Source organism: Pelodiscus sinensis, chromosome 11, assembly GCF_052426305.1.
Source record: "Pelodiscus sinensis isolate ZL-2025 chromosome 11, ASM5242630v1, whole genome shotgun sequence".
In the NCBI taxonomy this organism is placed as follows: Eukaryota; Metazoa; Chordata; order Testudines; family Trionychidae; genus Pelodiscus; species Pelodiscus sinensis.
Genome location: NC_143062.1, coordinates 25,166,141 through 25,180,433, shown reverse-complemented (window position 1 = coordinate 25,180,433; position 14,293 = coordinate 25,166,141). Strand labels below are relative to the sequence as shown.

At 43.6% G+C, this 14,293-nt stretch overlaps 1 protein-coding gene across 1 annotated transcript in view; it reads left to right on the top strand.

Moving 5' to 3' along the window:
* DNAH12 (dynein axonemal heavy chain 12) overlaps positions 1-14,293 on the top strand; it is a 235,155-nt gene that overhangs the window by 88,498 nt on the left and 132,364 nt on the right. The window contains exons 29-31 of the mRNA XM_089781364.1: positions 634-879; positions 4,096-4,215; positions 13,434-13,543. Coding sequence (XP_089637490.1) covers positions 634-879; positions 4,096-4,215; positions 13,434-13,543 — 476 coding nt within the window. The remainder of the gene's footprint in view (positions 1-633; positions 880-4,095; positions 4,216-13,433; positions 13,544-14,293) is intronic.

Below are 14,293 nucleotides of genomic sequence, written 5' to 3'. Positions count from 1 at the left end.
ATTACCAGTTGCAAAGATTTACTATGATGTTTGTTTATGCCAGTATTCCTGTTACAGTGGTGAGACATTGCTTCAGCAAGTGAAATAGAGATATCTTGATGGCAGCATTATGGTTCTATTTTCCCTGTAAGTCACAGCACTGAACTGAGATGGGCCAGAGCCCTCTTGCTTTAAAAGGAGTTCAAAGAGGAATTCTACCTCAGACAGGCAGAATTCATCCAGGAATGCTGTAATCAGCACTGAGCATGCTCAGTGTTACACCCCTTCACAGGGTGCAGTATACTCTCTCATGTATCATGTGTTCCATCTCATATCTTCCTCCCCATCAGGTATGTTTAACCCATACATGACACATAATGAATAGTCTCTGTTTAGGGAAAAGATGGGTGTGAAAGAGGAGGAACTTTGGGTCAGTCTGATAATTAATGTTCTTTGTGTCGAGGGCCATATATGCAACTTTCTTATATTTGGCTCTTAATGAGTCATGGATCTTGTCTTCAAAGATTGATAATACTGTAACCACAGGAACTTTTGCAACACGGTATCTCTAGATATTGAGTGCAAATCAGATATACAATAATTCTTTTATTCTTCTAAATGTTTCAGACATATTTCCTGTGATATGCATTTCAGGTTCTTTTCCGAACTGTAGCCATGATGGTTCCTAACTATGCTCTGATAGCAGAAATCTCTCTCTACTCCTACGGATTTCTTAATGCCAAGCCATTGTCAGTGAAGATAGTAATGACCTATAGACTTTGTTCAGAGCAACTTTCCTCTCAGTTCCATTATGACTATGGTATGCGTGCAGTTAAAGCTGTATTAGTGGCTGCTGGCAACCTAAAACTGAAATTCCCGCAGGAGAATGAAGATATATTGGTAAGTTCCTGAGGTAACAATGGATTTCGCTAATTAAAATTCTTAAGAATTTTGAATTACCTCACTGTATTGTCTAGTGAAGTTACTGAACCACTCTGTCTCAGTTTCTCTATCTGTAAATTGGGGTTAAGAATGCTTATCTACTTCACAAAAATATTATGAAAAATAAACTAGTTAATATGTTATAGCACTTTGTAAATGTAAACCATTATGTGCTAAATATTATTTATTATCTAAGATGTAAATAAAAACTAGTTTCAAAATTGAGTTTTAACTGAAAGGATTAATTTAAATTCACGATAAGGAGAAAACATGCAAAAGATCCAGGTATATTTGGTTGAATTTTGATGACCTGTGATGTGCATGAGGTCTGACTTGATCAGAGGTTCTCAGGACAATTTTTTTTGGTGACCTCAGAATGTGGCCATCAACTCTTACTGTTGGCTGCTTTCATGCTTTTTCCTAAAATACTTAATTAGCTTTAGGAAAAAAACAAATACATAGACATCCAAATGATTGTAATGTATTTATTGTTAGCTAATAAGTCCATTGTGAAAAGTGATATAAACAAACAAACAAAAAATCAATTTTTTCATAGCAGATCTAGGGTATGTCTAGACTGTATCCCTCTGTCAGCAGAGAGATGCAGATTAGGCAGGTCGACATTGCAAATGAGGCAGAGATTTAAATATCCCGTGCCTAAAAGCATAAAAATGGCAGCTGCATTTTGCCGACACAGCACTTTGTTGGCAAAAAGCGGCAGTCTAGAAAAGAAAGCCTTTTTCAACATATCCCTTATGCCTCCTGCAAGGTGCAGGGGGGCTGTCTCTCTCTTATTCTAATTTTTTTCTGGCTTTTCTATTCTGTATGAATATGTCATGTGTAGAGTGCATGGAAGCCAAGAATAGAGGAAACTATGCAAAGGGAGATACAGCCTGCTCTGCTTCCTCGTCATTGCTACATTAATGAATGAAGGAGAGGTAGGGGGTCTTCAGAGGTGCTAAAGCTAGGGAAGGAATTTTTGAGTGATGGCAATACTATAATTGTTAGGGGAGAGAGTGGGGAACATTTGGATGCTCCATCAGATCCCCAACACAATGTCAGGAAATGTCTTGCTTCATGTATCTTCACCCATTACAGGGATTTCTGCCTTTTAATATAGCCTAGCACTGAGTGCAATATAGCTTATATTACTTCTTTAATTGCTTAAGATACCACATCACTAAAGATAAGATTTTGTCATGGAGATCACTCATTCTGTGGATTTTAGAGACCTCTGTGACATTTTCTGCTTCAGCCCCAGGATGGCAGGGCCAGGACTGGTCAGTTGCTGCAGGTAGTCGGGGCTACAGAGCACTGAGTCACTGTAGGCAGTGGGGGGGGGGGGGGGCTGTCACTTGGCGGGGTCACAACTACAGCACCTCCTGCTGGTTGCTCAAAGGAATTAGTCCTTTATCAACAGGGCATCTGTTGCATGTTGTTGTCCATGCTCCACACTCTAGCTGTGGACCTGCGTCCCTCCTGGAGCACAGTATGGCAGTACCCATTTTAGTGTCTTTTACCCCCTTCCTGGGGTTATCATCAGACTCATAGACTTTAAGGTCAGAAGGGACCATTATGATCATCTAGTCTGACCCCCTGCACAGTGCAGGCCACAGAATCTCACCCACCCCTCCCAGAATAATCCTCTCACCTATAGCTAGCGCCTGCCATTGTGACCAACTGCAGCCTTCTCACTTCAGGGGCAAGCCACAGTTCTTCCAGGCTACACACAATGGAGGCTAGACACAGTGCAAGAGGAAAGTGGGGGGGACCCAGGCCCACACACTATTCTGGGTCCTGACCCAGGGACCCTTTGGCAGCAGCGTTGTCCTGCCCTCCTGTATTCCCCTCTATTGCCTCCAGTTCCCTGGGTCACTTCCCCTGTGATAAAATCTTAGTTCAGATTTAGATTAAATCTCAGGGGAAACTTCCTAAGTGCAAGAACAGCAGGATGATGAAACTGACTGCCTCAAAAATATGTTTTTGATAGCTAAAACCAAAGCAGACTGTGAAGAACTTCAAAAAGATCTCAACAAACTGAGTGATTAGGCATAAAAATGGCAAATTAAATTTAATGTGGGTAAGTGTAAAGTAATGCACATTGGAAAAAATAACCCCAATTATTCATACAATATGATGGGGGCTAATTTAGCTACAAATCAGGAAAGAGATCTTGGAGTTATTGTGGATAATTCTCTGAAAACATCCATGCAGTGTGCAGTGACAGTCAAAAAAGCAAATAGGATACTAAGAATTATTAAAAAAGGGATAGAAAATAAGACGAAGAATATCTTACTGCCCCTATATAAAACTATAGTACGCCCACATCTTGAATATTGCATACAGATGTGGTCTCCTCCCCTCAAAAAAAGGTATTTTGACATTAGAAAAGGTTCAGAAAAGAGCAACTAAAACGATTAGGGGTTTGGAACAGGTCCCATATGAGGAGAGGCTAAAGAGACTGGGACTTTTCAGTTTGGAAAAGAGGAGACTGGGGGGGGGGGATATGATAGAGGTATATAAAATCATGAGTAGTGTGGTGCAGGTGAATAAAGAAAAGTTATTTACTTGTTCCCATAATATAAGAATTAGAGGGCACTACATGAAATTAATGGGTAGCAGGTTTAAAACTAATAAAAGAAAGTTCTTCTTCACACAGCGCACAGTTAACCTGTGGAACTCCTTGCCAGAGGAGGCTGTGAAGGCTAGGACTAACAGAGTTTAAAAAAGAGCTAGATAAATTCTTGGAGGTTAGGTCCATTAAAGGCTATTAACCAGGGGGTAAAGATGTCCCTAGCCTCTGTTTGTCAAAGGCTGGAGAAGGAGGGCAGGAGACAAATTGCTTGATCATTGTCTTCGGTCCACCACATCTGGGGCACCTGGCACTGGCCACTGTCGACAGACAAGATACTGGGCTAGATGGACCTTTGGTCTGACCCAGTATGGCCATTCGCATGTTCAGGGTTTGCCAAGTGGCGGCGAGCCCCACTCACCAGCTGCGCAGAACCGCACGCTGTGCATGTGCAAACCACGTTGCAAATTCGCAGAGCGCGCTGCGCGGCTGCGCCGGACTAAAATCTACTTGCCAAGGGTAATTGTAAAATAATTATTCTGTAGTCAACATGTAAATCAGAATATACATTTTTTGTAAAGTTATGTGTTTGTTTTCTTTAGCTTCTTAGATCTATTAAGGATGTGAATGAGCCTAAATTTTTGTCTCATGATATACCTCTGTTCAATGGTATAACTAGCGACTTATTTCCTGGTATTAAGCTTCCTGAAGCAGACTACAATGTAAGTACATTTGTAAGGTAATTTTTTCACTAATATTCATGACATTGCATCAGTTGTAATTAATAAAGTATACTGTTTCTAGTTGCAAAATGAGGCCATGTCAGATGGAATTTGCACTAAGCAAAATTGACTTGTTTTTCTTTTGAACCCCCAAACTAGCCTTATATCTCTCATCATTTGCAGATCTGGTTCTGTTTTTGTAGTTTTGGCCCATTTATACCTCAGCCCCTAACAAATCCCTGAACTCCTCTTACTTTAAACAGCCTTTTCGGATGTATACTAGGGATGTCAACTGACCTGCGTTAACGCCTGCGATTAACGCAGTCCAGGATTAACATGTTAATCGCAGGCATTAATGCTGCGCTGCCCCTTGGAAGTGCCGCTCCAGCGCTTCAAAGGGGCAGTGCAAGCGGAGCTGGGGATCAGCTGGGGACTTCTAAGGGGCTTTGCAACATGGAGCCAGCTGATCCCAGGCTCCTAACGCACCTCGGCACTTCCAAGGGACAGCGCTGCATGGAGCACGGGGTCAGCTGGGGACTCCAGTGATCCTGGGCTCCACGCAGCACTGCCCCGTTGAAACGCCACCACAGCATTTTAAAGGGGAGGTGCACGCGATTAATCGCGTGATTAATTACGATTAAATTTTTTAATCACTTGACAGCCCTAATGTATACCAGTGGTCTGAAACCCACTCCACATTGCCTGGATTTTAATGTCTCTTATGAATGACTTGCTGGTCTCATTCCTAGCCTTGGCAGTTTTCCTAGTTATTAGACATGGTGAAGCATGTGAGTATTAATTAACTCTTTCTATCATTCTGCAGTGGGATGTATGGGGGGGAACAGTGTTGGAGATAGAAATAGCAAGGCTGCCTTCTTCCCCTTTCAGGGACTGAGAGAGGTAGCTGATCTCCCAATCCCTTTCACTCCCACCAATGGAAAAAAATTGGAAGTCAGTGTCTGTTCTTACAAGACATCACACAGGTTCACTTTGAAGTTCTAAATTTTGTGGAAACTTGAAGATTCAAGTGAACCTGCAAGGTTGTCCTGCTGCAAATCCAACTTACTGTGGGTCATGAAATGCACACAATCCTGCTATGAAAATGTAAACCATGTGGGATGTTTTTACTGCTCCAGCACAAACACAGGAAAGAGGAAATACTTGTTTTCTGCTATCTTCCAAAATACAGTAATTGGAGTGGGTGGGGTGCAAGCAGAGGCAGATGTTCAGTAAAGAAGCTGATGGTTTTAGTTCCTTGCTCAGGCTATATCTACACTTTAAATACTACCACAGCACAGTTGCAGCACTTCAGCGTAGACGTTTACTGTAGCGATGGAAAAGATTCTGTCATTGCTTTTTAAAATCCACCTCCTCAAGAGATAGTAGCTGTGTCAACAGAAAATTCTTTCATCAACCAAGAGCTGTCTACATGGCAATTTAGTTCATCTTAACTGTGTAGCCCAGGGTGTGTGTGTGTGTGTGTATTTTGCATTCCTTAACAATGTTGATAGGTCAATCTAATTTTCTAGTGTAGAGCAGCCCTCCATATTAGGTTCTGAGATAGAAAGGATTTTTATGTACAGGATAAGCCAAATCACTGTTATAGAGTCATAGAATACTAGGACTGGAAGGGACCTCGAGAGGTCATCGAGTCCAGTCCCCTGCCCCCATGGCAGGACCAAATACTGTCTAGACCCTCCCTGATAGACATTTATCTAACCTATTCTTAAATATCTCCAGAGATGGGGATTCCACAACCCCCTGGGCAATTTATTCCAGTGTTTAACTACCCTGACAGTTAGCAACTTTTTCCTAATGTCCAACCTAAACCTCCCTTGCTGCAGTTTAAGCCCATTGCTTCTTGTTCTGTCCTTAGAAGCCAAGATGAACAAGTTTTCTCCCTCCTCCTTATGACACCCTTTTAGATACCTGAAAACGGCTATCATGTCCCACCTCAGTCTTCTCTTTTCTAAACTAAACAAACCCAATTCTTTCTACCTTCCTTCATAGGTCATGTTCTCTAGACCTTTAATCATTCTTGTTGCTCTTCTCTGGACTCTCTCCAATTTCTCTGCATCTTTCTTGAAATGCGGTGTCCAAAATTGGACACAATACTCCAACTGAGGCCTAATCAGCGCAGAGTAGAACGGAAGAATGACTTCTCGTGTCTTGCTCACAACACACCTGTTAATGCATCCCTGAATCATGTTTGCTTTTTTGGCAATAGCATCACAATGCTGACTCATTCAGCTTGTGGTCCAGTATAACCCCTAGATCCCTTTCTGCCATACTCCTTCCTAGACGGTCGCTTCCCATTCTATATGATTGTTCCTTCCTAAGTGGAGCGCTTTACATTTGTCTTTATTAAACTTCATCCTGTTTACCTCAGACCATTTTTCCAGTTTGTCCAGATCATTTTGAATTATGACTCTATCCTCCAGAGCAGTCGCAACCTCTGTTATATGTAGACAGGGCCAGCTTTAGGCTGATTTGGCTGATTCCCCGGAATGGGGCCCCGCGCCTAAGGGGGCTCTGCTCTCGGGTGTGCGACGCATGTTCAGTGCCATTCCAGGTATGCCATCCCAGGCACACGGCGCATGTGCAGCCCCGCCCCCGGAATCGGGCCCTGCGCTTGCTAAAGCCTGCCCTGTATATAGAACACAAGAAATATTAACATCACTGGAGGCCATCAATATTCCAATAGAGAATTTATATATTTAACTAAAGTAACTTTTGTTTAAGTCACAGCATCTTAAATTCTGAACGTCAGCAAATAGTGCTCTAGTCAGGGAATGTCTACCTGGGAACACTCAGGAAAGTTAAAATGAGTTTTAAAATGTGAAGATACTGCATGTTAGTTTAATCCCTATGACAACACTCTCATTAAAAAATAAGTAATCTTAGGTTCTTCTTTGAGTGGTGTCTCCGTGGGTGCTCCACTGTAGGTGTCGGGCTTGTCCTGGCGCTGCAGTTCAGAGATTTTCAATATCATAGTCAGCTGGACTGCAAATACACGGTCAGCATCTCGCGCCATTCGTGCCCTGTGATCGTTGCACGTGGTCTGGCTCCCACCAGTTCCTTTCAACGGTCCTCAGTCGCAGGCAGAGCTCCGTTCGTCTCCTCTTCTGGTCAGTTTCCTGTGAATAGTTAGTTACCAAAATAGTTAGTGTTAGTTTAATAGTGTGTTCTACGGTTCTTTCTAGTTAGTCTTAAAAAAAAATCTTCATTTAACTGTTAGTGGTTTTTACCTTTAAAAAAAAAAAAAAGTTTAGTCATTTAGTTCTAGGTCCTAAAGTAATATCCTAGTCGGACCTGATAATGCCTGGTTCACCAGGTTTTAAAAAGTGCTCCCTTTGCCGTGAGGCCATGCCGGCGTCCGACGGCCACTTGGCCTGCATTTGTTGCCTCGGTGAGGCACATGTCCCACAAAAGTGCATGCATTGCTCTAAATTGACTGCCAGAGCGCGTAGGGACAGAGAAATGCGCCTCAAAATGATTTTGTTTGACAAAGCCTTACAGCCTTTGGACCCTGCTCCACCGTCGAGTTCAGAGGCGGGTGTGACGCAGAAGCGTAGAGCTTTTTCTCCAGGGGTGACTGCAGTGCAGAAGTTGAGAGCATCCCCCACGTGCTCTTCACCCGCTGAACCGGTCATCAGAGGGGATAAACTGGGTACATCCAGCACTGTCCCCGTGTCCTCAAAAACCTCTGTGAGTGCCAAATCTAAAAAGCTGATAAACCTGGCACCGAGAAAACTGTTGGCACCAAGATCGACAGTGGCACTGGGAGCCCAACCTGAGAGTCTCATGGTACCGGTGACTACACGACCATCGGCGGTGCCCTTGCCCTCTGCACTGTCGGCACCAGAGCGGTCAGCACCAATAGCGGTGCTGCACATGTCGGAACCGGTGACAGTGCAGCCACAGACATCTGCACTGAAGGTGCCAGACAATGCGGAGGCAGGGCTGATTTCAAGGAGTGACACCGCATTGTCACCAAAGAAAGCCGCTGAAAAGTCGAACAGTCATTGGAGTCCTATTTCCCAATGTCCAACTTTCTCTCAGGCATCGTCTCCCTCGCCTCTGACGCATCCCTCTCCCATCTGGAGTAATCCTCGATACCGGACTAGAGACGTCTCTCATTCCCCTCGACACAGTTTTAGATCCCTGTACCACAAACTGCCACGGGAACATCCGAGACAGTATGATAGGCACAACTCGTTTTCACCATCCTCGAGGTTTTCTTGGCACTTGCCTCATTCACCAGTACTGTCTCCTCACACAGTATATTACAGGCTGCATGGCAGCATTATATCATCCAGACGTTCATCACCTACTCACTCTAAGCATTATTATGAGCATTACCACAGACCACATTATTCCTCTCGCTGTTATTACAGATCACATTCCTATAGTGGTCTCCATGTTGCTGCCACTCGCCTGTCTATCAGCATGTTGTGGTTGAGTCACAGTTACAACAGCAGGAGCACCTGCCAGCTCTGTCAGCACAGAGTCGTGCTGTGCAACCCCAGCAGTCCGATCTAGAGGAGGGCCAGCTATCTGAGGGAGAGGATCAACAACTCGATACATCGCCGAGAGACCATCCTCATTCTCCCTTGATGAAGCTGTTTTTCCAGGTGAAATGTCTCCTTCGGATGACCTGAAACAATTTCAGGAACTCTTCATGCAGGTTGTGGAATCTCAAGAGGTACAGCTAGGGAAGGTGCAGAGCAAGCAATACGGTCTGCTGAAAAACCTGCACCTTCAGCAACGGTAAAAAAATCCTGCTTCCTATTGATGAAGCAATTACGGAGGCTGTGGAAGAAATTTGGCAGACCCCAGCCTCTGCAGCACCAACAAGCAAGCGAGCCAACAAAAAGTATTTTGTTCCCTCCAAAGGCCTCGAATTTTTATTCCATCACCCACAGCCGAATTCTCTAGTGGTTGATGCAGCTCAGCACAGGGCGAAGACACCACAATACAGAAACAATTTGGCAGAGAAGGACAGTAAAAAATTAGACCTCTTTGGTAGGAAAGTCTATTCATCAGCCACTTTGCTCCTTCTCATAGCGAACTATACCACCCTGCTCTCCAAGCATAATTTCAATAATTACTCACAATTGACGGAACTTCTCCAACATCTCCCCGAGTCGAAGAGACCACTCCTGAAATCTATCGTACAGGAGGGTTTCACATCGGCCATGGCAGGGCTATAGAACGCCCTAGATGTAGCAGATAAGAGCTGCACGGTCTACAGCTACAGCGATCGCTATGAGGAGATCGTCCTGGCTAGCCACAGATAGAGTCCCCAAAGAGCTACAGAGTAAAGTAGAAGACCTCCTGTTCAAAAAACCAAGGCTTTTTGCAGAAAAGACATGCGAGTTCTCCTTCAGTGGAGGATTTCGTCTATGATCTTGCGTACTTTAGGGATGTATACTCCCCCTTATAGATGCAAGGGATACTACTCATATCAGAGGAGATATGATTACCAATATCAAAGGCAGCAGCACCGCCCCTATGATCAGTCTCGCCCACAGCAATGTCTACAGTGCAGACGCGCGCAACCACTCTCTGCGACCAATCAGTCTGTCACAAAGCAGCAGATTTGACTCCTCAGTCGAGGGTGCTAACACAGTTCACGTTGTCAGGATACAACATCAGATCCCTCTTCTGTTCCACCACTGCCTACAGCCATGTTATCGTCATTGGGCCAGCATAACATCAGACTGATGGGTCTTGGAAGTCATGGAATATGGATTCACAATCCCGTTTACCTTCATTCCTCCCACCACCCATCTCAGGGACCCATCTCACGAGGATCTCTTAAGACTAAAAGTCTATCGCTTCCTGTCTATAGGAGCTGTAGAGAGGGTTCCAAATCAGTTCAGAGAAAGAGGCTTCTACTCTTGTTATTTCCTAACTCAGAAGAAAATGGGAGGAACGAGACCTATTCTTGATCTGCAGAAGTTAAATTGCCACCTCCAAAAACAATGCTTCAGAATGGTGACCCTTACTGCCATAATACCATCACTAGACAATGAAGACTGGTTTGCAGCCCTCGACCTGCAAGACGCCTATTTCCACATTGCCATCCACCTGGCGCACCGACAATTCCTTCATTTTGTTGTCGGCAATGATAATTTTCAATATCGATGCTACCATTTGGCTTTGAGTCTGCTCCCAGGATTTTCTTTTGGTAGTGGCAGCACATTTGTGTCACAGAGACGTCATCATATTTCCGTACCTAGACGACTGCCTCATAAAAGGTCAATCATGGAAAGAGACATCCCACATGATCACATTGGCCAGACAGACCTTCAACTCCCTCAGCCTCATAATCAATGAGCAGCAGTCCACTGTGGAGCCGACACAGACCATAAACTTCATAGGAGCCCGGCTCAACTTTATTTCGACACAGGCATACTCACCAGTGGAATGATTCCAAGCAATACAAGATCTGGTAATCATCCTGGTACACACCCCTACGGTATCGGTACTCATTTGTCTGCAACTGATGGGACATATGGCTGCTACCACATTCGTGGTCCGCCATGCATGACTGCACTTCCACTGCCTTCAGCATTGGCTGGCATCCGTGTACATCCTGACAAAACACAGTATTCAGAAGTCAATAGCTCCTCTGGCCTACATTGACAGATCACTGTCATAGTGGACCAAGCCACACAATCTCATGGCAGGGGTCCCGATCCATTGTCTGCAGCCTATGAATCAGCTAACCACATATGCCTCCCTGACCAGCTGGGAAGCGCATATGAACGGCATGATGGTCCAGGGCAGGTGGTCCGCATCAGAAGCAGCTCTTCACACAAATCTTCTAGAGCTCAGAGCAGTCTTTGTGCATGCAGACATTTCCTCTCCCACACATCTGGAACAACCACCCGAATATTGACCGACAACATCACAATGATGTATTATGTGAATTGCTTTGTGCAGAAGCAGTCCGATTGTGGAATTGGTGCATTGAAAATGACATCACCTTAATAGCATCTTACGTACCTGACACCAGCAATGCTATAGCAGACTCTCTGAGTAGACATTTCCCTCATGATCATGAGTGGGAAATACGTGCGGACACCTTTCGACGCATCTTCTATCTCTGGGGATCTCCTCAAATAGATCTGTTCGCCACTGTCGACAACACGAAGTGCTGCCACTATTGTTCCAGGGCAGGCATTGGAAAGGGAATGCTGGGAGATGCATTCCTGATCAGCTGGGAGATGTTTCTACTTTACGCATTTTCCCTGACCATGCTCATACCCAGGGTACTAGAGAAAATCAACACAGACTCTGCATGGGTAATTCTCATAGCTCCAGCATGAGACAACCGCGGTATCTGTTCCTGCACCTAATGTCCTTGCAACCACCTTACCCTCTTCCTCCCCTGCCAGACCTTCTCTCTCAGAATTGCAGCTCCCTCCTCCATCCCAGGTTGGAGACTGTACTTTTAACGGCTTGGCTCCTGACTGATTCAAGGCATCTGAGCATCTCTGCTCGGAGCTAGTGAAAACTGTCTTAACGCATAGCAAAAGGAAGTCTACATGAACAACTTACCTTGCAAAATGGTGAAGATTTGTGCTCGGATGTTGCGATAATCAGATTGACCTATATGCCTCGCTCCTCTATCAAATCGTCGATTACGTCCTTCACCTGGAACAAACGGGCCTTTCTATTTCCTCGTTGAAAGTACATTTAGCAGCAGTCAATGCTTTCCATCGTTCCATTGAGGGGATGTCAATTTTTGCTAACCCAATCACTAGAAGATTCATAAAAGGTTTGACAAATCTTAATCCCCCACGTAGACCACCACCACCCTCCTGGAACCTGGATTTAGTGTTAGATACTCTAACGTATCCCCTGTCTGAGCCGTTGGCCACAACATCTCTTTGAATGCTCACAGTGAAATTGGTTTTTCTCTTTGCAATTATTTCTGCACATACAGTCAGTGAACTGGCCACTTTGATGGCAACACCACCATTTACATCATTCACCAAAGACTCGGTGATATTATGTCTACACCCTGCCTTTATTCCCAAAGTTTGTTCCAAGTTTCATATCAATGAACCTATCGTATTGTCATCATTTTATCCAAAACCTCATTCTTCTTCGTGAGAAGCTCTTCTCCATACACTCGACATGTGTCAAACCCTTGCTTTTTATATTGACAGAACCCGAGAGTAGTGCAAAATGGATCAGCTGATAGTGTCAATTGCAGAACAATCCAAAGGCAATGTTTTATCCACCCGACTTATTGCAAGTCGTATAGTAACATGCATCACCACCTGCTATGCTAGTCATAATAAATCTCTCCAATCCCAACCAACAGCCCACTCTATGAGAGCAGTAGCTACATCTACAACCTTCATGAGAGGAGTCCCATTGAGTGACATCTGTCGAATGGCTACCTGGTCATCTAATGCTACATTCATGAACCATTATGCGATCGTACAACACTTGGCCACCGATTCCACTGTCGCTTCAGCAGTACTGTTGATTACGGACAAACCTTAACTCCAGAGCACATCCTGAATACTACTGTGTGGTCACCTACAGTGGAGCACCCACGGGGACACCAATCGAAGAAAAAGGAGGCGAAGTTACTCACCTTGGTCCAGTAATGATATTTCTTTGAGATGTGTGTCCCTGTGAGTGCTCCATGTCCCGCCCTCCTCTCCGCTCTGGAGCTTTGTCTCTTTTTTTTCATTGCAATTAACCGAGTGGTGAGAGGAACTGGCTGGAGCTAGACCGCGCGCAACGATCAAAGGGCACGAGCAGCGCGAGATGCTGACCGCACATGTGCAGTCCGGCTGACTAAGGCTATTGAAAATCGCCAACCTGTGGTGCTGGGATGAGCCCGATACCTACAGTGGAGCACCCACAGGGACACACATCTCGAAGAAACATTGTTACTGCACTAAGGTGAGTAACTTCGTCTTTCTTTAGCTTTATCCAAGAGAATTTAGTAATTAATTAAACTGAATTGGTATCCACAAATGTATTAAAACATGCTGTGGTAGAAGTTGTTCTCGACAATAATGTGAATATAGAATGAGGAAAGATACATGTTCATATCGTTCATGAAGAAAATGATATGGCTTTATTAAGAATGGTTGTAAATTTACTATGTTAATATGTAACCGTGACAATATTCTTTCTTAAAGAGTGCTATCATATGCAAAAAATGTATTTTGTTTTCCTTTTAGGATTTTCTGGAATGTGCCAATGAATGCTGTGTTATAAATAATGTCCAGCCTGTTAAAGTTTTTATTGAGAAAATGATACAGACATATGAAATGATGATTGTTAGACATGGGTAAGATTGCCAGAACCTGTTTCACAAGTAGTTATGTTTTGTGTAGTAGGCAATAAAGAATGTTTATGGAAATAGACTAAGAAATTATTTCCACTTTAAAGAAAGACAAACAATGATTATTTGAATCAAATATAGAAAACGCAACAGTAACTACATACTGCAGAATGTTTATATTGGTACCTTGGGATATCTTAATTTTTATTGCAGATTTATTGCCCAAGAAAGTGGTATCTCTGAAGCCAGGTGTATTTGATTCTGCAGTCCCAATGCTCCCCTTTGAATTTGATAGCAGGCTTTGCTTGTTTAATCATTTCAGATTGGACACAAGTTGTGGAGAGGAGCTGTAACTGTAAAAGCTTGTCTGTATTAAAATATTAGCCAACCAGTTCTCTGCCATTTTAGTGCCTGCCTTTTTCTTGATCAGCAAACATGTGGTGGTAATACGTGTGTACTACCTCACAAGAAACATATACAGTACTCAGTGCTGAAGTATGGCTTTGCATATCCAAAACGCTCTGCAAAAACATTAACTAGCGAATCCTTTAAAATACCCCAAAATGGTATGAAATAAACAAATTTGTTTTGAATTGTGATTGAAAATAACTTGATTTATGTTTTAGTGCAAATTCCTTATCTATCTTTGTGTTCTAGAATTTTATGATAACCTTTCCCTAGAAAAGAAATAAAACTAGAGAGTGTTTTAAGCCCAATTTTGCACTGTACTGTAAATGTACTAAATAAATGTGCAAA